The following is a 9,975-nucleotide window of genomic DNA, read 5'->3' on the forward strand; positions in this document are numbered from 1 at the left end:
CGGGTTTGAGGCAACCCAGGATTGCGGGGAGGGACTCGGGCTAATCCCCTTGTCCTGCAGGGATGCAGACGTAGCTGGACACCCTCGCCCCGAATGCGGATGGCTCACCTGGTGCATACTGGGATTGCGGCCTCCCTGAGTGTGCTCCGGTCGGTAATACCAGAGGAGGCTCATCATCAGCTCCCCTGCAAGAAGATTCATCAAAATACATCAAGCCTCGGTTTTCTCACAGTGCTTTCCCTCTAATATCCAGCTTCCCCCTCCTGCTTCATCCCTTTCATTCCCATAGTGCTCACGCAGGGGCAGCTGTGCCATGATAAATATTTCATGCTGAACTAGGTGTCCTTTTCTTACAGCAAGAAGCTGTATGAAGTCGGTCATGTTGCTATTCCATTACACTTTCACCCCTTCTACTTGGGTCGCCTTGTCACAAAGAGGTCGGTCAGGCACCAAAAAAAACCCCAACACCCCAACCCTGCACAAAAATCAAACGATTCCATCTGAAAAAAGCATCCGTTCCGACCACAAGCTGGAGAAGATGCTCGTCCAAAGCTCAGGACTTGCAGTGTTCACTCCCGGATTAACGCCAGAATTGCTGTTGCAGGATGGGCCGAGATGGGCCTTACCAAGCGTTGATGACTTCCCTTCACATAGAACATTTTTTTAAATTTTTTTTTTAAACTTTTAAGCAAGACCTGTACTTCACAACGTTTGGCACTGCTTGCTTGGCTCAGGTGTCGCTAAGTCAGACACGGGACCTGAGCGTCAGAGCCACACTGCTCCAACCAGCACCTCTGCTTGGTCCCCACCGAGAGCTGCTGCAGATAAGCCCGTGCCCCACACCAACTCCCAGCCCAGGCGCTGGGCAGAGCATCTGAGTAAACAGCAGCTCCGGAGGGGTCTGTTGCAATGAAATAATAAAGGAGATGGTTACCAAGTCAGGCGCTTGGCGGGTATTATGTGCTTTCACGACCAGGAAGATCCTGATTACCAGTCCCAGGCCAGTGATTAAAGGGCATTTCAGTTCCTGGAGCCATCTGAACGACAGCCACGGAGCTAATATCTTCCTCTTCATCACCTGGGCTGGCAGCAGTGGAGTACCCTAACAAGCCTGCAGCTCTCCCGGGATCCATCACTTCCCCGGTCCCAGCTCACCCTCACCCGTCAAGCCCAGAGGCAATACGTACTCTTTTGGCACAGTACCTGTTTTGGGGTCTTCCCACAGCGCCGATATCTTCGCAACGTATGGCATAGATTTCTTCCGGGGTCCCGATTTCAAGAGGACAGTATCTCGTACCCGGATAATCTCCCCATCTCTCTCCACAGCCTGATAGCTCTTGCGAACAGCCGGCTCTGGCTCATTCTATACCATCAGAACACACACAAAAAATAAAGCAACCTGAGCATACAGGCAGAGTTTATTGTTTGCTACCCCAATCCCAGACTCCTTTGGTCCTGCTGCAAATTAAAAACTTGCCTAAGCATACTCAGAGCTAAGTGCTTCCACTCCAGCAGACCTCCAAGAGAAGTCGTACAGCGTGAGACCACTCGTGGCATCTGTATTCCCACCAGGCTGGTTTATAACAACAAAGATCAGGTCAAACAAACTCCTTTTTCTATGGGTAGGGCATTTGTAGGGAGAGCAAGTTCACTGAGGAACAGCATCTAAGTGCTCGCAGGTCATCGAATCGTCTCGGTTGGAAAAGACCTTTAAGACCATCAAGTCCATACGTGGCCATCGTTCTCAAATAAAGCAACATGCAACTATTTCTCCTACGTAGCGCTGGCAGTAAGGAGCAGCTCACCAGTGGGACAGCGAGTCTCACAAAAGCACCTATTGCTGAAATTAAGACCCTTATTTCAAATTAAAAAACAATTGCTCCTTCAGTTCCTCATGCAAAAAGCCAACCTTCAGGAAAATCACCGTTTTATCTGCCCACCTGTAGGTGTGCATTTCCCTCCCGTTCAAAGGCATGGAAAACAAGGCGTATTTTGAATGCTATGCATTTCTTCGATACAAACGTTGTAAGAAAACAAATAAACCATGAAGCATTTCATATGAATAGGGCTGCAAGTGGCAGGGAGGCTGTGGCATAAAGCTTTCCTTAGCGGATTTCCAACATTCCCTTTTTACCCTCTAACCTTACAAAAGGATCACTTTCTGGACTATGAACTGGGGAGGGGTATTTTATTTTGTTTTGCTCTGAAAACTCATTTCAGAATGCCTGAGCAGGATGGGTTTAACCTCCCGCCAGATCGCCCAGGCAAAATCAGAAGCATTACGTGCCAGGACTTAAGGAGATTAGTGGGGTGCTGCTCCTTTCAAAGTGTCAAAGTCTAAGCAGGGGGTGCAAGAGGCCCGTCTCCGGCTTCCACGGGCTTCATCCTCGCACAGCCCCTGGCACCTGGACGCAGCCCTAAGAGCCGAAGCTGCAGAACCTGTCCTGGATGACGCTCTCAGCAGCTCGAGGTTATACGACCGCACCAAGTGGCAGCACAGACGAGCCCGCTTGCAGCACGGCTCCCCTGGCTGCTGACATTTACTGCACACAGTTCAACGCCTCGTCCCACCTTCCCAGACAGCATGCAGGTCCAGGTTGCAAGTCTACTGCTCTTGTGTTTTAATAACATGAAGGATATTGCCTTCTCTCTCCCTTGAAGTGGACTTTACTGCAGTTAATTAAATTTTCTGGCAGGAAATCTCCCATCTTGCAGGAGCTAGTCTCAGCCCCTGAACACAACAAATGGGAAAGTACAGACAAGAAGTCCTTGAAGGAGTGACCGGCCATGCTGTCAGGTAAGTTACAAGATGGGGGATACTGGGTGCTAGAAAAATTCCACCTGGGAGCCAGGATACTGTCCGAGTCCTCCAGGCTCTCTGGGAGATCCCTGCTGAGCTACGGACACCTTCGTCAAGAAGAATAACCTTACGAGAGCTATGTTTAGACAAATGCTCCTTATAACAAGGCTAAACCCTCCCTCATTTTCTCAAACAGGTTTGCCCTAACCCAGGAGGAAGAAGCTGAAGAACAATCTCTCTGTAGGATGGGCTCAGGGGTGCGACAGGGGCCACCCTTGCAAGTGCCGAAGCCACAAGTACTCATCAGCGTGGCGTTTCAGCTGACGCTAGCACAGCAGCAGCAGGTTTCCTTTCCTTTCCAAACCGCCTGTCACACCGTGCGAGGTAACACCAGGGCACGTGAGAAAAACAAAGCCAGAAGCACCTCGGCCTCAAAGCCCAGCCAAAAGGCACTGTTTGCTTGTCCGAGGTTCTAGGTGGCATCTAGTGACCATCTCCGCCTCGAAGCAAGACCCAAAACGCTCTCACGACCTCAGTTCCCCTGAAGGTGCACAGATGGGTATGGCCGTACACGCACACACGGAACCCAGCACTCCAGACACCTACCACAACGTAGACGGCCTTCTCGCAGGCTGTGCCAACGGGTATCCAGCCATTGGTAGCTCTGCGCCTGCTGATGCGCTGCTGCTTTGGATGGGAATGACCTCCCGCTGCTTTGCTGTCAGAGGCGTGGAGGCAGCCCGTCGTATTTCGCAGACCGGATTTGGAGCCGCTGGGAGGCTTTGAGCTCTGTGGACATTCTCGGGCCATGGTCTGAGGGTCAGAGTTGGGGGTCTGCAGATGAGGAACGGGTTCTGCAGCCGGTGGCACGCTGGGTACAGGACATCCTGAGAGCGGGTGGGCAGGCGACGCGGGGTGCCCTGCCACAGGGATTGTGAGGTTCAGCTGGTCCAGAGACTTGCAGCCTTCTAAGGGGAGGGAAGAAGAGAGGCATGTACCATTTGAAATACAAGATGACTACGCAGTCAAAACTGTCCCAAACAACCACTTCTTTCCCCTGAAATTCCCCTTACTGCGTTACAGCAGTAAAGACTCTTCACACTGTAATATCATTTTGCACTTTCACTGGATTCTAAAAGCAAAGATATTTCTAAGCCTGCAATGCTCCAATACATTGGTGCCGATGACACTGCACTACAGCAAACCCATCTGAAATCCCCCGAAAGTAATGCCAGCCAGTAATACACATAAGGCTGGCCAGTGGCCAAAGCAGTTCCAGCCTGTCAATATGTATAAAAGAAATAAAAGGCTTATCAAAACGATGGGAAGCATTAAACCACAGTAGCAGAAGCAGCCAGCTTCTTTCAAAAAGCCAACTTCTACTCATCAGGGAAAGCTGAGAAGATTCTCCGAATTAACTCCAGAAACATGAAACAACATGGAACAAAACTACGTGAGATGATGCACGCTGCTGCCTTCAGCAAAACCGTGTCCTCAAAGCAGATGCACTAACCACAACAGGTTAGGAAGTCGGCTGACGCTGCCTCCCAAAAGCATCCCAGAACACCTCACACCGCTCCGGGAGTCACAACGCAAGCCCTCAACCCAGGCCAACGCGTCCGACAGAAGAGCAAGTCGGATTTGAATTGCCTGCTGTCGGCAGGAAGAAAGCTCCCCGACGAGTACACGAGGCTCCCCTATTACCTAAATTGGAAAGGGTGCTTTTTGGGGGGAACAAAAAGGGCAGCCTCAGGCAACCCCCAGGAGATGCCTCCAGACCAGAGCATGTCCTAGCAGATCTGTGGGACTGCACTGCTGCAGAGCTGCAAAGAAATTCTATAAGTGCAAAAATTATAGAATCATAGAATGTTTTGGGTGGGAAGGGACCCCTAGAGGTCACCCAGCCCAACCCCCCTGCAGGGAGCAGGGACACCTCTAACCAGATCAGACTGCTCACAGCCCCCTCCAACCTGGCCTGGAATGTTCCCAGGGATGGGGCCGCCACCACCCCCCTGGGCAACCCCTGCCAGGGTTTCACCACCCTCATTGGAAAGAATTTCTTCCTTAGATCCAGTCTAACCCTACCCTTTCTCTTCTCCAGGCTGAACACCCCCAACTCTCCCAGCCTGGCCTCCTAGCAGAGGGGCTCCAGCCCTTGGATCATTTTAGTAGCCTTCCTCTGGCCCCGCTCCAAATGCCTGAAGTGACCCAAGCTCCAGCAGAATAACTGCCGAGATCCCCTCACCGTAAGCGGGAATCATTGCCTCCTGCCTCCCCGTAGGCTTTGCCGACACCCCGAGCAGCAAACGCCGCAGCGACTCCCTCCGCGAGCCGAGACGTCCGGATGCGAGTTCAGGTATCCCGCCTGGCCTTGGCAGGCACAGGACCCACACAGCAGTGAATCACTTCTTGAGCATTTTGCTTACAAAAGCAGTTTTCAAGCTTGAACTAAAGCAGGATGAAGCTTCACAAAAGTATCGTCTGACCTTCAGGAAAGCAGGGCGGACCTGGCCTTGCTGGCATCCCCAGGGCTCCTTCCTTGGTTGCACTCACCCCCAGCCCCTCCACCGGCGCTGGGCTAGAGCATCTCTCCCAGCCTGGCCCATCTCATCCCCACCACCCTGCTTTCAAATTGCTCGCTGCAAACTATCGGCGGGACGGGGAAAGCGAGGTCTCTCCCCCACGTACGGCAGACCACGACTGCCCAAGACGACAGCTTGACCCCGTGATTTGTACCAGACAGGCACCGCTATTTCCACACGAACATCTCGAACACGCCGAGCCAGACCGATCAAGCTGGATCCCCCTGTACCAGCGCTCTCAGATGGGAGCCTGCTGCTTCCAGCCAAAAGTATTCTTCTAATTCGCTAAGATAGCCCACCCTGGGGAAGGATGAGATTTCAGTGGCACACACATATACAAAAATCACCCCCTCAGTGTAAGTCCCTGTTAAGATTCTAGGAGGCCTCCTTACACATTTCAATCCGCCAAACAAAGCCTAAATTATTCCGATGTTGTAGGCTTTTAAAATCAAAGTTGCTCACAGGAAGGAAATCGGAATCAGTGAAGCATTTATACTTAAAGCCAGCTTTAACCCAGAATGCACCGCATCCAAAAAATGGGCTAGAAAAAAAAAAAGGTTATCTTAGCACTTACAAAGCTACACCGAGAAAGGTGTCAGCAGCGGGGCGACACGCAGCGAGTTAGTACGTGCCCCTGGAACCGCTGCCGCCCCTGCCAGCACCACCAGAAGTTTGCAGGGAGGGCTGAATTCTGAGAAATATTCGGTGTGCACCGCCTGCATCCTTCTGGTTGCACCAAGTTAGAGGCACCGGCACGCAGAATTTCAGGAACAAAGTAGACTGACGCGACCTCAGGGCACCGCACAGCAAACTGCCAGCCGAGAACACATCGCCGAGCTGCTCGTCTTGCAAACATTCAGCTTTAAAGAGCAGAGGAGCCACCAGCAAACGCGGTCTCGCTGCTACCATAGGAAGCAGCATCACGACGGCGGGGATATTTAGGGAAAACGGAAATTATACTTCAAGCAAACTCTCCCGAGTTTCAGCAGCTTCCTACAAGGGAAGATGACAAAGCCTCGCTCAAACCAAGCGCAGAACCAAAACTTCATCCACCCACCCGAAAACCCGTTTTAAGTGGCTAAGTCATGCCTCCCTTTGGCTCGAGCACGTGGTTAACCGACAGCGCGGTGTTTACCCTCCCGCCAGCTGAAACAGCAGCCTCATCCGTAGACCGCACCGGCTGCACACGGCAGCGCTGTCTCACAGGATGGCTTTTATATGACGTACTGGTGGCTGATAACCCCCCCCAGCAATCCAGTTCTAAATATTTCACAAGATATTTTTCAATAGCAAAGGCAAAGCTCCAAGATAAAGCACACTGGAGGACAAAGTCTGAAGAAAGACGGAGGGGACAGAGGAGAACCAGGCAGATAACGACATCGCCTCTTACACCGTCACCGTTCTCGTTTTCAGGCACTGTTTCAGAGCACGGATGGGACCCCTACTCACCCAGCTAACAGCATTCCTGGCACTTGTACCACCACTGTCAAACTCAAGCATCTGCCCAAACACTGGACTCGAACCGAATTGCCGGACAGCCCCGCCAGATCTGATCTACAAAACTGTAAAAGACTGCACCCCCCTCCCCCAGCTTGCACCAGGAAGGGTCTGATGACCGAGGCCATGCCTGCTTCTTCGCACTGCTCTGCTCCGCAAGGATGCTTCCGTCCTGAGAGGGAGCTTTTGGGAATGGAGGAGCCACTCAGCCTAATGTGCTTTAGACCCTCTGCTCGGAGCGGCACAGCAGGACGGTGAGAAGCCTTGCAGAGCGTGTAGGAACTCAAACCCACTCGTTTTACACGGATCAAAACCTAAGCGGTTAGCTCCCGCGTTACAAGTCGTGAGTCACCTTCTCACTGCCCCAATCCTTTCCCCGATTCTACGCTTTCCACACCAATAAGACCTTTCAGCGGGGAAAAACCCTCAGGGCTAAAAAGGGGGGAAGGGGAGGCGAAATGCAGAATCTTTGCGAGCTGCAGCTCAGCTGCCAAGCTGAGACGCACCACGCATGGAGGGAGCTTGCCTCCTGGCAACGAGATACCTTCGTTAGCCACCGCGCCGAACCGGCCCTCTTCTCCTAGGAACGCCGAACGAGATTTGCTCGCACTTTGCACCTTACCTGCTGCAAAAGGCATTTTGTAGGGGTAGCTGTTCCGTCCTGTGTGCACGCTACTAATCCTGCCCTCCGGCACGTGCACGACTCCGCAGACGCTGTAACTGTTAATCGCCGTTCCTTCTCCGCAACAGTACGGAGAGTTACACCAGTGGAGGGGCTGGAAATGAGCACCTGACGGCAAGGAACCGGGCGATACCAAGAGCCCCTCGCAGGTAGCCGATTGCGAAAGCTCGTCCTTGGGGTAAACAGAGCAGTGAGAGTAGCCACTGTATCCACTTTGGCCATAATAAACGTAAAACCCGTTCAATGGAGTCAGATGTGAGGATTCATAGAGACATCCACAATCCGTGTGGTTTCCGGGCACAGGCAAAGGAGGGAATTGCTGCACGGGAAAGGAAGGCTGATGAAATTCCTGTTTGGGGGTCGGGGATTTCTCTCCGGGTCTTCCATACTCTGGCTTCATGGAAGCTTGCCCACCCATAAGCAAAGGCAGTCTGTGGTAGAAACCCTCTGTGCTAGCGTAGGAGCTAGACAGCGACTCGTAAGGGACGGGTTCTGCCACCCCGTAGAGCCTAGAGGAGTCCCGCTGCTCTCCCTTCCCAAAAGCGCCTAGAGCGAGTCCTCGCCAGCCGTGCTGACCTTCCGTTTTTAAGCTAGCCATTTCCTTCTTGGATTTGACACAATTCTTCCTACCAGCTTTGGCCCATTTGAGCGTAGATTTCGAACAGTGGTTCTCGGACTTGCCCTCTCCGTCCGATTTACTCCTCTGCTTCAGGGGCTGGTCTTTCTCATGGGTCAGCTTCAGAAAGGCCACAGCGTTCAGGCTGGCCAGTCTCTTTGGGGTGGGATGATAGGAGATGGCACCATCCTCCCTCTTTGCCCCATCATCAAAGACCTCATCCAGTGAGTGGTCACAGCTATTGCATTTCTGACTGGGCTCATGCCGGTTTTTTCCTTTACCTGTTTTCGCAGCTGGTTTTTCCAGCGCAGACCAGTTGTCACCGGCCTTGCAATGCAAGCTCTTAACAGTACAGTCTCCACCAGCTTTCACGGAGTCTCTCCGAAAACGTCTGCCAGATAATAAGCCATCGTCCCGTTCAAAAAGCAAATTGTTCACGGCCTCCGCGTTCAGCGAGGCCAGCCTGCGTTTCCTGGGCTCCAAAGGAGCAGTATCAAGGTCTTGCTCTGTCCCTGGATAAGTTATTGTGCACTTTTCCCCAGATGAATCACTCTTCCCTGCTCCCACAGGCTGAACTTGTTCGGAGAACAATGCAGATCCCAAACCCTCCATCCAACTGGGAAGGTCCTTTTTTTTACAGCTCTGGGTCTGTTTTGATAGAGATCCAGCCACATCCTCCAGCCTGGTGAGGAGCACTTTGCAGGTCTTTTTGTTCACCGAGGGGAGCAGACGTCTCCGCAGCGGGTACGTCTTTCGCACTTCATGCAAATTCTTGCTTTTGTTCGTCCCCGCAAACCCAGTCGGACACTTCGGAGCCTCGGCGGCATCTCTGTCTCTCTGCTCGCCACACTCTGCCTCGGTCCTGTCCATCCTCCTGCTGCCTGTTGGTGATGAAGCTCGGCCAGCAGAACCAGCTGGATGTTTCAGAAGGAAAAGTTGTTTCTTCCGGGCATGCGTCATAGGATCAATGTCCAATCCTGAGAACGAACAGAAGAAAACATCTATTAATATTGCTGAGAGGGACCCATCTCCCCACAAAGCACCAACCGCCAGTTAGGGAATACTTGGGGAAGCTTGTTTCTATACACAGTAGAGTCTTTTTGGGTGATGGCCAGTTAAGCCAATTAAGAGACAGGATGCAATGAGATGCGGTTTAATATTAAGCCATAGAACATGATAGTAATTAAAAGCAAGGCGGTGGCGGCAAATGCCACAGGAGCTGGGAAAACCAGGGTACGGCCAGAAAGCTGTTTCGCCCAGCTCCCGGTCCAAGTATGTTCCCTGTTACACCAATACCGTTTTTAACACGTTACAAATTCTCATCAAATCTACTAAAGCCTGATCTGAATGCTGGTCCAGGGCACACAGCAGAAATAAATCCCAGGTATTTGACTGCTTGCGTGTTGATACAGGCAGGCTGTTTCATTGTCGTTTTCTGAAACAATTAGACAAAAGAAAAACAAAAAGTCCACCTACTCATGTGAAAAGTAAACTTGGTCTATTAAGCAGAGATCTGCCAACGTTAATAAATTAAATACATGCAAATCCCTATGCAGGTTAGAACCTGGCTCCTCACTGCTGTTGTCGTTCCCCACAGTTGCATTTTATAGATGCTGTAGACATCAAATAACCAAACCATCACATTCAGCAGAGAGGCCTTAAAAATATGGGAGGGTGAGAAATTACTCATCTGTATGTCATTCCTGACTTCTCATCTAGGTGCTATGTCAAGTCACTGTTCAAAACCAACACAAATTACTAAAATATAAAAAGGAAGAGATAAGAATCTGCACCCGGG

General features: G+C 51.6%; 1 protein-coding gene across 1 annotated transcript in view; it reads right to left on the reverse strand.

Moving 5' to 3' along the window:
* Nucleotides 1-9,137, reverse strand: part of BAHD1 (bromo adjacent homology domain containing 1) — a 13,724-nt gene extending 4,587 nt beyond the window's left edge. Inside the window, exons 1-4 of the mRNA XM_009643069.2 lie at nucleotides 7,502-9,137; nucleotides 3,407-3,768; nucleotides 1,204-1,363; nucleotides 109-185 (exon numbers count right to left, since the gene is read on the reverse strand). Coding sequence (XP_009641364.1) covers nucleotides 109-185; nucleotides 1,204-1,363; nucleotides 3,407-3,768; nucleotides 7,502-9,137 — 2,235 coding nt within the window. The remainder of the gene's footprint in view (nucleotides 1-108; nucleotides 186-1,203; nucleotides 1,364-3,406; nucleotides 3,769-7,501) is intronic.
* Nucleotides 9,138-9,975: the final 838 nt, after the last annotated feature.

The sequence above is a fragment of the Egretta garzetta genome, unplaced genomic scaffold (genome assembly GCF_000687185.1).
Source record: "Egretta garzetta isolate BGI_Z169 unplaced genomic scaffold, ASM68718v1 scaffold687, whole genome shotgun sequence".
In the NCBI taxonomy this organism is placed as follows: domain Eukaryota; kingdom Metazoa; phylum Chordata; class Aves; order Pelecaniformes; family Ardeidae; genus Egretta; species Egretta garzetta.